The sequence below is a fragment of the Eschrichtius robustus genome, chromosome 1 (genome assembly GCF_028021215.1).
Source record: "Eschrichtius robustus isolate mEscRob2 chromosome 1, mEscRob2.pri, whole genome shotgun sequence".
Lineage (NCBI taxonomy): Eukaryota > Metazoa > Chordata > Mammalia > Artiodactyla > Eschrichtiidae > Eschrichtius > Eschrichtius robustus.
In genome coordinates, this window is record NC_090824.1 from 173219723 (window position 1) to 173233206 (window position 13484).

General features: G+C 41.2%; 1 protein-coding gene across 2 annotated transcripts in view; it reads right to left on the reverse strand.

The window, feature by feature from the left end:
* PITRM1 (pitrilysin metallopeptidase 1) overlaps window positions 1-1592 on the reverse strand; it is a 32162-nt gene extending 30570 nt beyond the window's left edge. For both annotated transcript variants that reach the window (XM_068559571.1, XM_068559573.1), the window contains exon 1: window positions 1514-1592. In XM_068559571.1, coding sequence (XP_068415672.1) covers window positions 1514-1566 — 53 coding nt within the window. In that variant the 5' untranslated portion in view covers window positions 1567-1592. The remainder of the gene's footprint in view (window positions 1-1513) is intronic.
* Between the last annotated feature and the right edge of the window lie 11892 nt (window positions 1593-13484).

A 13484-nucleotide genomic window follows, 5' to 3' on the forward strand; every position in this document is an offset into this window, starting at 1 on the left:
CCGACTACAGCTACATGTATCAAAGACGTGGGCACATGATGCTAAAGCCAAAAAAACTACAAAAGACAGACACAATATTAGTCTAAACAGGTACTGTTCAATCAGGCAACGCTGTATCGTGGGAGTATAGATGGATGGTAAAAACACAAAGAAAAATAAGGAGGTTATTTCTGTAAACCAGAAGGGCGATTTCATTTAAGAGGGAGGAGAATTATGACGTATGATGGGTAAGGGGTAATCTTAAACTGGGTAATGGTGACACGGCTTATTTTTAAATAATTTTTCTCTCAACTGCATTATACGTTTTATGGTGTCTTCTACGTTAACGATGTATCCCAAAAACACTACTTTTATGTAAGATAAGCACAGAATACACTGACTCATTCAATATCAGGCAATAGTATGGGGATGTTCTATAAACAACTAGCATCTCCCTCCCCGATTTAGCCACTCTTAGAATTATGAGCTAGAGGATTTTAACCCAAAACACCAATAAGGGCAGCCCAACAACAGACACCCCCCTGCTCCCTCCCCTGGGCTAACAGCAGCTAAACTCCACCACAAACTCAACAAGATTCTCTGAATTAGCGTGAAACTAAACAACTCATCTTTCTTTAAAACGTAAAATGTTGCTATATTTTACAAACTCAACAAGATTCTGTGAATTAGCATGAAACTAAACAATTCATCTTTGTTTAAAAAGTTTAAAAGGTATTGTCCTATTTTACAAACTCAAAAGAAATGATTCTCATTCAGGGTTTGCAGCTAAACACACTCTTTTTCCATAAACCTTCTCATTAAACACAAAGCTCCTCCACTCCCGGAGGCGCCACTCTCATCAAGGCCGCAGGTAAGTAAGCGCAGGTGCGGGGCCTGAGGCCTCCCTGCCCACAACTACACACCGGGAAACGGAGTTAACGCCTAATGAGACCCGTAACTACCGCCTAATTTTATTCTCGCACTAAAATCCACACCAAGGACAGTCTTCACCTCAAAAGCCCCGACAACCTGCACGCAGGGCCACCGCTCTGGGAGGCCCGGGGTGAGCGGGGTCACGCCAGGTCCTCGACGGTTATATCCCAGTCTTTCCTGGCTGCAGCACCCCGACCCTGGTAACTGGACAGGAACTCCCTTCCTCTGGGGGGGAGGCCCCTGGAGGGGCTGCTCTGCCATCCCGATGGCCTCTCGGAGCGGGAGGTCCCGGGCGAGGGGCCCCGGGGTGCACGAGCCACCAGACGAGAGGGCCGGGGGTGCGGGAGGCCCCAGCAGAGGAGCCCCGGGGTGCAGGAGCCCCCAGGCGGAGGGACCCCGGGAGCCCCAGAACAAGGAGCTGAGGTGCGGCACCCCAGACCAGAGAGAGACCCCGAGGCCTCCAGCACCCGCCCGCCCACCGGGCTCCCGGCGCCCTCGCCGCCCACCTTCCCTCCCCGCTTCACTTCCCCCTCCCCTTCCTCGCTCCCCACAAACTTCCCCCTTTCCTCCTCCCCGCCCCGCGACCCCCGCTGTCTCTCACCGGCCGCTCAGCCTCCGCAGCACGCCCCTGGTCCTCCACCCGCTGCGCCACATGGCTTGTGACCGGCGCACCGCCGGCCGTGACCCCACTTAACCCGACGCACAGCGCGGGGCGGGACGAGCCGGCCGCCACCCTATTGGTCAGCGCGCAGGGCGACGGCCCCTCCAATAGGCTGGCGAGGAAGGGGGCGGGCCCCGCTGCGGCAGACGGGACTCGAGGGCGGGGAGGGCGAGGCGACGGAGAGGCGGGGTTGAGAGCCACGGGCAAGCGGAGGGAGGGGTGGGGCCTGCGCAGGGGAGGGGCGGGCGTGTGCAGGGGAGGGGCGGACTTACGCTGAGCCAGGTGAATTGCGTGGTCTTCTGGCCACAGGGGGGCGCTGGTCTCCGGGATGGAGGTTGTGCGTACTCAGGCGTCCATTAGCAGGTCTCGGGCAGTGAAGTGAGAAGGGCGTCCAGCTTCAGGCTCCTGCCGGGTGCCCTAGCCCCGGGCTGTGTAGCTTCGTGGATAAGGTTCGAGGGCTGCATCACCTGCTTTCCAGGGCCACGATTCCATGATGTCATGCTCTTACTTATGAACGGTCCCAACCAGAATATCCCCAGCAATCCGCAGGGCAGCTCCCCACCGGCATTTCGTGCCTGGGGGGGAATACACACGTGGCCTTCTCGAACCTCAGGGATTGGCTCCAGGAGGGCAGAGCATGAGTGGGTGGGCCGGCAGGCGGCTGTGGGCTGTCAAGGGCATTTGGGATTAAACACACCTAGGCACGGTATGGGAGGGACTTGGAAGAATGCAGGACCCGAGTCTGACCTCAGTTTCTCAGAGCTTTTGTTTCCTCCATTCTCTAGACTCCCGCATCCCACCCATCCCCTCCCCCATCCCACGACTTCAAAGGGACTCATATCTCCCTGCCCCTTCCTCCAGGCTCTAAAGAAAGAACGCTAAGTAGACAGGTGCAATTGATTTTAACACGAAACGCTTTGACAGCAACGTAAAGGGTAATAAGGCAAGGAAAAGTAACCAAAGCCTACAAAAACCTCTCCACAATGCAGAGGATTCTGCAGTTAACCAGTTATTCAGAGGAGAATCCAGCTGAACCAGGACAAACAAGGGTAATGATGAGAAGGTAAGGACACAAACATACTCCGTGCAAATACCTTTCCTCTGATGAGAATTTGGGTGATAAATGTTAGACCCACAACATCTCTGTGATCTTGGGGGAGACAGTTGGGTGTTATTAACCCTGCTGTGATTGTGCAGGAAACTGAGGCACTGGAAGGTTCTAGAATTTTGATCTCTGAAGAATGCTACATAAATCCAGCAATTGCCACTCAGTAGAATGTTTCCACAGCATAAACCTCACTGATGGCTGACCTACACATACACACTAAGAATTTATACATAATTATTTTGAGCAGCACCAACATAATATTAACATTCATATGTAATCTCAATTTACATTAACACAAATCTCTGCAAGGTAGAAAAGAAACATCAAAAATTGTCTATGCAATATCCTGTGTTACAAAAACAGATCCTATGTTATAATGAAACGTTGTGTTAGTAAGATTAGCAAGTGAGCATTCTCAGAATAGACTGTGCCTGGGACACAGAAAGGCAATCAAGTGAATATCGGAGTGTCACGCGTAGAACTGTGTCTCCCCAAAAAGATATGTTGAAGCCCTAACCCCCAGAACCTCAGAATGTGACCTCATTCAGAAATAGGGTTTGTACTGAGGTAAACAAGTTAGAATGATAATCCAGTATGACTGGTGTCTTTTTAAAAGGAGATAGTTAGGCACCTTGACACACACAGGAAAAGACCACATGAAGATGAAGGCAAAGATTGAAGTGATGCTTCTACAAGCCAAGGTACCCAAGGATTACCAGCAACACCAGAAGCTGGGGGAGAGCTATGAACAGATTCTCCCTCACAGCCTCAAAATGAACCAATCTGCCAATACCTTGATCTCCAAATTCTGGACTCCGGAATGATGAGACAGTAAATTTCTGCTGTGCTAAGCCACCCAGTTTGTGGTACTTTGTTACAAAGCCCTAGCAAACTAATAACAAGACGTCAAGGTTCTTTTACCTCCAGAAGAAAAATATGAAGTAGTTTAACTGAATATGTTGTTTTCCAGGATTGCATGTCATCAATAAAATGCATGCTTTTGCAAATCCCTTATTTCTGAATCCTTCATAAACAGCAATCAAGTGATGACTGCTGGAAATGCAAAGTAAGTGTCTCCAAAGTTGGCATGAAGGAAAGGTATAAAATGTCAACAAACTCAGTGCTGATAACATGAAATAAGGGGAAACAGCCTCAGACTAAAACCCAAACTGCAATCCTAGCACTCTTTATTTTTTTTCACTCAATAAATGTTTATTCTGTGTCACCTGTTTGCAACCACTGAACATTTCTACTGATAAGTTTTCATAAAGCATTTCGTCTTTCTGTTGAGCTTGTAAAAATGGGATCGTCTGTAAAGAGAAAGAGGCCCCAATTTTCTCCCAGTTGACTTTCAACCCTAAGGTCCTATAGTTTTGTCATCTTAGGTCTTAATTTTGACGTTGGTCACACACTGACTTCAGCCTTCTGTTTTATTTTGTCTGTTTAAAATGACCCATTCAGAAATTCACATAATTTGGTAGATTTTGATTTCATTTCTACTTCTAGGTACATTCCCTGATGCCCACCTCTGATGCACATCACCTCTTCCCCTGAAATTAGTTTAACTTTGGGTGTTTTAAGTAGTTGTTTTAGAAAACCTAAGATGTTATTGAGATTCTTCTTGGCTAAAATCCTTAATAATAATACTTAAAAAAAAAAACTTTACAAATTTACATATAACTATGAGACAAAAAGGCCAGGATTAATGGTTAAGAAAAGGTACATTAAAATAACAATGAGGGCTTCCCTGGTGGCGCAGCAGTTGAGAATCTGCCTGCCAATGCAGGGGACACCGGTTCGAGCCCTGGTCTGGGAAGATCCCACATGCCGCGGAGCAACTAGGCCCGTGAGCCACAACTACTGAGCCTGCACGTCTGGAGCCTGTGCTCCACAACAAGAGAGGCCGCGATAGTGAGAGGCCTGCGCACCTCGATGAAGAGTGGCCCCCGCTTGCCACAACTAGAGAAAGCCCTCGCACAGAAACGAAGACCCAACACAGCCAAAAATTAAATAAATAAATAAATAAATAAAATAATAAGCTCATAAAAAAAATAACAATGAGATATTATCTATCAAATGTAACAGTTTGATAAAACTCAAGGCTAGTGAGGTCTGTGAAGTTACAGGGATCAGGTATTTTTATGCTCTGGGAGCTATACTATATATATTTACCTTTTGGAAAGCACTTTGGCATCATTTATACATATTTTAAATGCATGTACTCATTCACCAGAAATTTCACTTCATGAAAATTACCCTACAGCTATATTCTCACATGGGCACAATGATGTATAAATAAAGATGTTCCCTGCAGCACTTTCTGACTACAACAAATACTGAACAACATACAAGTCTACCAAGAGGAGTTTTCTTAAATAAAATGTAACACATTTATATAATTAAATACTACACAGATAGTAGAAATAGTGATATGCATTATCTTTCATATATCTATATCTACATCTATATCTATCTATCTATCTAGCACAAATCAGTAAAAAAAAAAAAAAAAAATCCGGATGCATGCTGAAACTGTCACTTGAGTGGGGAAAATATACTTGCATTTGAGTGGAATGAGTCAAAAAGGAGATCTTAATTGTGAACCTAATATAACACTTTAACAAAAGGCATTTAACAAAGACCTAAGTAAAGGGCAAGAGGTTCTGTTTCCATAGACAGGAAGCTCAGTATGATAAGGATGTCATTCCCCTCCAAAAATGCAATGCAATTCTGATAAAAATCCCAACAGATTAGGAGCACAAGGTGATCCTAAGACAGAGATGAAGGAGAAAAGACTAAAGAACAGGCAAAGCGATTTCGAAGCACAGTGTGGGAAACTTATTTTAGCAGGAATTTTTAAAAGTCTTATTAAGGACTTTTAGACTTATTCAGTCTACAAAGCTATAGCAAATAAGATAGTGTGTATTAACACAGAGGGAGGGAGAGGCAAAGAGGCTGAAGGAATCTAGAAAAAGCCAGGAATAGACACCTAGAATAGGTCACTGGAGAACAGATTCAATAAGTCTTGTAAATTACATGGGAAAAAGTGGAACTGCTACTTCAAATCACTTTGTACATACCTCAAGGCCACAGCGATACTATACTTCTTCTAAGGGCTTAGAAGTTTTACTTTTCTCACTTATGCTTTTAATACATGTAGTTTGAATTTTGTTTCTGCTCCCTGTAATAGAAAAATCCTGAAGATTAAAATGTCCGCAGAATGAGTCATTAGGTTGGCCCCCTGACTCATGGTGCAATTTTAAGTTGGAGTCGAGGCAGAGAAAGGACCTTCCCTCCCACCCCATCATCCTCAGCATGCATTCACTGATGCCTGAAATACCGCAGTGGGAGAAAAGTATGTTCCAAATTCAGCAAAATGCTTAAAATGCAATACCCATTTTCTTAAAATCACACTGAGAGTGAATGACTTTTCTTGACCATGTGTAAGGAACAAGACTGACAGGGGATACAGAAAGAATGTCGAAGGATATGGGAAAAGGGTTCATCGCCAGGTGGAAATGAGAAAATGAAGAGGGAAAAAAATATAACCTAGAAACTGCCAAAGACAACATTTATTCTCTTCAAATGTTTCTTTTCTAAGGGTAGCCATTACTCAAATTTTAATCGTTTTATATGTTTCAGATGTTTTAACAGCAACTCAAAAGCTACTGTTTCTCTGTGAACGATTTGGTAACTTGCGAAACTAAACCACGGTTTACTCAGTTGGTTGCAACACAGAACCATCCAGTTCAAGGCTCCATGTCTGACCTTTTATCTGCTCCATGGTCATGAATTACTTGCTTTATGTGATAAAGCATTTTACAATACTTGTAACACTTTATAATAATTTTGTAATCGGTTTCCAAGGTAGGAGTGCAATGTGTTCATAATCACTCTCTTGTTGGATAAAATTTTTTTGAGCTCCTAGGACAGGCTACGTACTTTCCTGCTGCTAAATTTTGGGTAAATTTTTAGAAATTAGTTCTTCAGGCAGAGACTAAAGACATGGCCCCTACTTTTATGGGACCTTTGGTCTAGCTGGGCTAAAATCAAGGTGTCAGCAGGGGCGTGTTTCCTCTGGAGGCTTTGGGGAGAATCCTTTTTCTTGCCTGTTCCAGCTTCTAGAGGGTGCCCACATTCCTTGACTCATGGCACCTTCCTTTCAACTTCAAAGGCAGCAATGGCTGGTCCAAGTCTTTCTTCCGATGCCATTTCTCTGGATCTGATGCTTCTGCCTCCCTTTTCCTTATCTAAAGACCCTTGTAATTACACTGGGCCCACCCAGACAATCCAAAATAATCTCCTTATTTTAAGGTCATCTGATTGGCAACCTTAATTCCCCCTTGCCACAAATCACAACAGACTCACAGTTTCCAGGGATTGGGAAGTGGCATGTTTTGGGGCCATTATGCTACCTACTACAATGTTAAAATAAATCACCTCCTATATTATGAAATGCCAGAAGTCTTTAGAAACAAAATATTTAGTTGTAAAAATTAATGTCTTACTAATCTGTTGTTGATATTTGAGAACAAAATTGTCGGGTTTCTATTCCTAAAAAGAGGCAGTCTGTTGATATCCATTCACTCTTTTTTGTTTTTTCCCGGAGCTTCTTTCTTGACTTTATTTACTGGTTAAAATCATTATTTCATGAAACAAATGTGAAGTTTATTCCAAAATTGTTGTTTTTTTTCAGCAAAACATTCTACAATATTCTAGCTTACTTGTATGAAGGGGGAATTTTAACACACCAGAAATAGAAAAAAATATATTGTAATTGAATTTTCATACATCACTTTTTGGAGCTTTGATATAAATATCTGTCAGAGAAAGGATACATGAGTACTATTGCAGGTTGGAGGACGGAAAAGAATACGCATGATAGCATTTATACAGCATTTTAATGTATTATTGTTTGTGGCAGTGAAATAAATATTCATTAGTGAGATGGCTTTTTACTGGAAACAAGCCAGAGGCAACAGCATACTTATACAATAAAAAGCTCAATGGGGAAAAGCTGTTTTTAATTAATTCTCAATTGGTCCTGTTTTAAACTGAGACCATATCATCATTCAAGTAGATTGATTTCAACATATCTCTTCACGTACTAATCATTAAAATTACTTTTCTATCAATAATATTGATAATATTATCTATATTATCAATTTGGGAACTGATAATTATTAAATATTAAATAATATCAAATTTGGGGAATACTGATAATATTCCCAAAGTGGGAAGAGCAGAACTGGTCTTATTTCTAATGTGAGGGTCTTTAGGGCACCTGAGTTTGAAAATACAAAGTTGGGAAGGACTACATTCCAATATGAAATCCAAGTCCAAGGAGAGAGAGAACTAAGGTTCAGCGGCTGGAGCAGAAAGAAGTTGCTCAGAGGCAAAGCACAGGCTACTGAGGAATTTCGGCACGTCCTTCTCCACTGTGCTGCTTCCCCGCAAGTGTATGGTGTGCAGAGGGGGAATCTGGTCCTAAGAGATAAGCTGGAAGCAGATTCTGTCCGCTGTGACTTATGACCCCCTTTCTACCCTTGTGTTCTTGTCTAATGTATTTCTAGGGAAGCTAAAAGTTGGACTATCCATTTGTGATCATTTAGTAGTGCTTTGAAAGTGAACAATGACCCTAGTCACCACTGGATTAAACAGACAGGAGTTTATATTCTAACTGATTTTAGCTTCTGCTGGACCCATCTTTTGTCTATGGTTATGAGATGCTGTTAGAAGCTGAATTGTGTCCCCCCCAACCATGCATACTGTAAAGCCCTGACCCCCCAGGACCTCAGTATGTAACTGTGCTTAGAGATGGGGTCCTTAATGAGGTGATAAACATAAAATTGTTTAGGGTGGGTGGGACTAATCCAAGTTGACTGGTGTACTTAAAAGAAGAAATGAAGACACAGAGGGACGACCATGTGAGGACACAGGGAGAAAGCGTCTACAGGCCAAGAAGAGATGCCTCCAGAGAAACCAGCCCTGCCGACACCTTGATCTCGAACTTCCAGCCTCCAGGACTGAGACACAATGAATGTCTGTGGTTTAAGACCCCAGGGTGTTGTATTTGTCCCCCTGCGACCCTAGAAAACCAGCATAGATGGCTACTGCTCAAGAGGGGAAAGACAGATTGATCTCAGGGACCCAGAATACTGTGTCCAGAAATAGACCCAGAACATATGAAATTTCATATATGATAAAGGAAGCATTTTCAATCATTGAGGAAAAGATTGTCTAAGAAACGAAGTTGAGATAAATCAGTTCAATACTGACCCATTCTTTACACCAAAAGAGATTCCAGATAGATCAATGCGTTTAATATAAAATGGGCTCATAAAAACATAAAAGATGAGTAAATGTAAAACATAATTTAGGAATTATTCAAAGTATGGTATAAAAATCCAGAATCCATAAAGAAAAAAACTGGTATATTTGTCAGTAAAAATTCTCAAATATGTGTGCAACAAAAGTATCATTACAAACAAAAGACTAACAAACCATAAAAAAACTTTGCAAATCTCATGACAGAAAAAGGCCTTAGTATACAAATAATTCTTACAAATCTCTTAGAAAAATGCCAATCAAAAAACTGGGGGAGTTGGTTCAAAAACAGAATTACAAATGACCAACAAAAAAGAAAGACCCTCAGACTCAGAACTAAGAAAATTAAAATGTGAAACCATTTTTAGCCAATCCAGTTGGCAAAGATTTAAGGTTTGAAAACGGTCGCTGTCTCGAGTAACTAACTCCTCCCACATAATTTGGTGGGAATATCAATTGCTAAGAATATTTTAGAGCAGTACTTGGCATGTTACCCAAAAGGTAAAATAATACACATTCCTGAGAGTGGCAGTTTTACCTCTCACAGCTTACCAAGTGCATATATTCACGAAAGAGTGCGGAAAAATATACGTGCAGGGAAGCTGTAAATGCAGATACGCCTAAATGTCCTCCAACAGGTTATTTTATGTTCCTCTAATGGAACCTCCATCAAGCTCCTGCTGGGGGGGAGGGGGGCGTGTCATCTCCCTGACATGGGACAGACACGCTCCTACAGATTCTCAGGAGACAGGAAAACCCATTCAATATCCTCCTACGATCACAATGGGGCAGGGCTTCCTGTGCCCACACGACAAGATGGCCAATCCACTGTGTTATGTAAACATCGCAACTTGTGAAAAGTATCTTTACTTTTTTAAATTAACTTTTAATTGTGACAAAATATACAAAACCTAAAATTGACCATTTTAACCACTTTTAAGTGTACATTATGTGGCATTAAGTACACGCACACTGTGTGTAACCATCACCACCATCCATCTCCAGGACTTTTTCATCTTCCCCCAACTGAAACTCTGTCCCCATTAAATAGCGACTCCCGATTCTCCCTCCCCCAGCCTCTGGTACCCGCCATCTACTTCTGTCTCTATGATCTTGATGACTCTGAGTACCTCACATGAATGAAATCATACAATATTCATCCCTCTGCATCTGGCTTATTGTAATCAGCACTATGTCCTCAGGGTTCATCCATGTTGTAGAATGTCACGATTTCCTTCCTTTTTAAGGCTAATAATTGTCTGTATTTACTTTTGTTTATCCACTACTCTGTCCATGGATACTTGGGTTGCTTCCACCTTTGGTTATTGTGAATAACACTGCTGTGAACATGGGTATGCAAATATCTGTTTGAGTCTCTGCTTTCAATTCTTTGGGGTACATGCCCAGAAGTAGAATTGCTGGATTGTGTGGTAATTCTATTTTTAATTTTCTGAGAAACCACCAGTATGATCCTTTTTTAAAAATAAAAATGTTTAAAATAAAAATATAGGAACAGACACAGACCTCATAGCAATCAAAAACGTCTGGAAGTATACAAATCCATGAATAATGGTTATCTAAAAGGAGTAGACGTGAAATGTGGGGATCGGAGAACATTTTCCTTTCACTTTACACCTTTCTGAACTGGTTATTTTTTTCAGAACTGTATATTACTTCAGTAATAACAATGAATAAGAATGTGTACAATTGCCATCGATATGCTTTCCTACAGACTAATAGAAAACATTAAACAGAAAAGCCTCAGGCTTCTACCCAGCTCCTTTCCTGGCTGAATTTAAGGTGTGCTGCTCACAGCTTCTGATTTTCTGCATTAATTTTCCCGGGAAAGAACGATATTCATTCATTTGTCTGGGGGCTCCTTGAAGGCAGGGGTGGTACATAATTTATATTCATGTCACCCGTGCCTAATGCCATTTCTAGAACGTGGACAGCGCTTAGTGTTTTCTGTTGTTACTGGCTGTTTTGGCTAATCCCTGAGAACATCACCTGGGCTGTGAGTAATTCCTACCTCTACAGCCTCTGCTTTGCAGAGGAGATCATTTCTTCTCTGTCGCTCACTTTCTCTCTCCTGTTTCCCTTCAGACAGAAAAGAGGCATCTTTGTGCCTCAATTCTATCACGCGGCCTTTACTCCCATAAGAGTTCTTCATCCGACTTCAACCTGCATAAAATATAATTTCCATCAAATTGCTGAGGATTATCCTTTAAGTTGAGAGGAAGCTGTTGTACTGAATACAGTTTCGTAGTTAGAAACGTCTGGATTTAGATCTCTGTCCTACCACTTAGAGCCATTTGACCTTCAGCACATGACCTAAATTCTTTAAATTTCAATTTTCTGTAAGAGACAGATAATATCACCTACCTCATAGAAAATATAAAATACTTAGCATAGTGTCTTTTTCACAGTAGGAACTGAATAAATGGTACCGTAAAACCTTTAAAGTTGACATTACCAACTACTACCATTATAATGATAATCATCATTCTAATCATCTAACTCTAAACAGATTTCTTAAAGGGTCTACTCCTTAGTAAAGAAATGTCACTTTAAAATACATACAAACAGAACACAAGAGTTTATAATCTGTTGTTTCTTCACAAATGATAAACAGATTTCTTAGCCTGGAAATATTTAAATTGGAAATTGATATTTTAGAGACTGTTTCAATTAACCCAGAGGAATAGATTACCCTGGACTTGTCAGGATGTATGATTAGCCCTTTAACTCACATCACGTAAAAACTACTCTCCTTTGTGAAATGAAACGGGGGCTGATCATAATAGAATTCATCTCATGGGATTTAGCTAAAATTTAAGGAGATAATGTATCTGAAGCGCTCATCAAAGTGTCCCACAAATAGTTCTCGTAATAATTTTATTTGTCTCTCTGATAAAAAGAGTAAAGCTGTTCACCGTTCATTGTTTTCACCCTTTCTTCCAGCACTTCCGTTTCTCAGGACATTATCCACTCAATAAGTACCTTTAACAAAGCTTCTGAATTATTTTCTCACACTACAGTTATGCTGTTAATTGTGTGATACTACAGAAGGGCATATTTAGAAAACTATCCAGAATCAGTACATTTTTTTCCCCACTAGGAATAAATATGTAATTTTCCCTACGAATTCCATCACATGAACCATCATGCCCATTGTTGTGTGTTTATTATTCATTTGTATCAGATAATCTAACCATTGAACTAAAGTATCTCATTTAGATTTTTCTCTTTTTCAACATAAATTATATATAAATGATTTAAACAGATTCTGGCATTTAGAAGACATTTTGAATATTCAAATTCTTAGAAATATTATAAGGGGAACATTAAACCTAATATTCAGAGAAAACAATATATGTTAAGGGTGAACCAAGTGAGCCTGCTGTCTTGGTTGTCATTATAAATGATTCGGATCAGCTACTTGGTGATCTGATTAATTGCCTTACAATCTTCTAAGTGAATTCCAACAGAGTTCATGCACTGCTTTGCAAAGACTTAGCCTCCAAATCAATATGCAGTGGTTATAGATAAATTTACTTAATTGGAAAACCAGGTTAGGATTCAATGGCTTGTTCATGATCAATCATTATGTGAAATAAAACTGGGCTTAAAAATTTTAATTTATTCTTATTCAGTAGGCCTGGTCTCTAAGGATATGAAATATAATTGTGTAACTTTCATGAAATTGACATGACAGAGTTAAACCGTGAACCTCCCCCATGCTCTGCCAAGTTCAAATCACTGCAAAGAGGTGTCCCGTTCTGGGCTACTCACTGTGCCCCATGAGCAGCTGCTTCTGGTCTGAAATAAGGTAAATTCAACACCTGAGAGTTTAGAAGTTAACGTTCTGAAATTAAGAGATTAGAAACTGAAGAAATTAAGCGTAGAAATTGAGTTTCGGAAGTTTAGAAACTTTTATAACATTCTAACTCAGAAACGTTTCTTTAAATCTAATATTAAAAATTCAAGATTCGTCTTCCGTATTTATTTTGCCCTTTTAAAATAATTCTTTTTTTTAATTTTAGAAAAGTATCAGCCCATCAGGTTTGGACACTTGAAAAAAACAAAACTTGTCCTTCATCACAGGCAGTTTGGGAAGTAGTGATTTGGAGGAGTGATTTCACTGCAGCCAGAGACACATCTTCCAGGGTCCCTCAGCCACCTAGAAATGACTCTCATCCACGGAAAAGATGAAATAATTTCCTTGCCAACAGAGCTGTCTTCCCAAAGCCTTCAATTTGGTTTTCAGCGACAGTGTGAACAGAGGCAGCCACTAGGTGGTGACTTTTCCTTAAATTTCACCGTTTCTGGGGCAAGGATCTTGCTTTTGCATAAATACTCCGTTACCCGGTTTATTTATTTTCACTGAAATTGCTTTCATGGCAGTTATTCACACTTAGAACCACTTCAGCCTGCTTGGCTGCCACTGTTAAAAGGACAAGCCATGGTTCAGGCAGG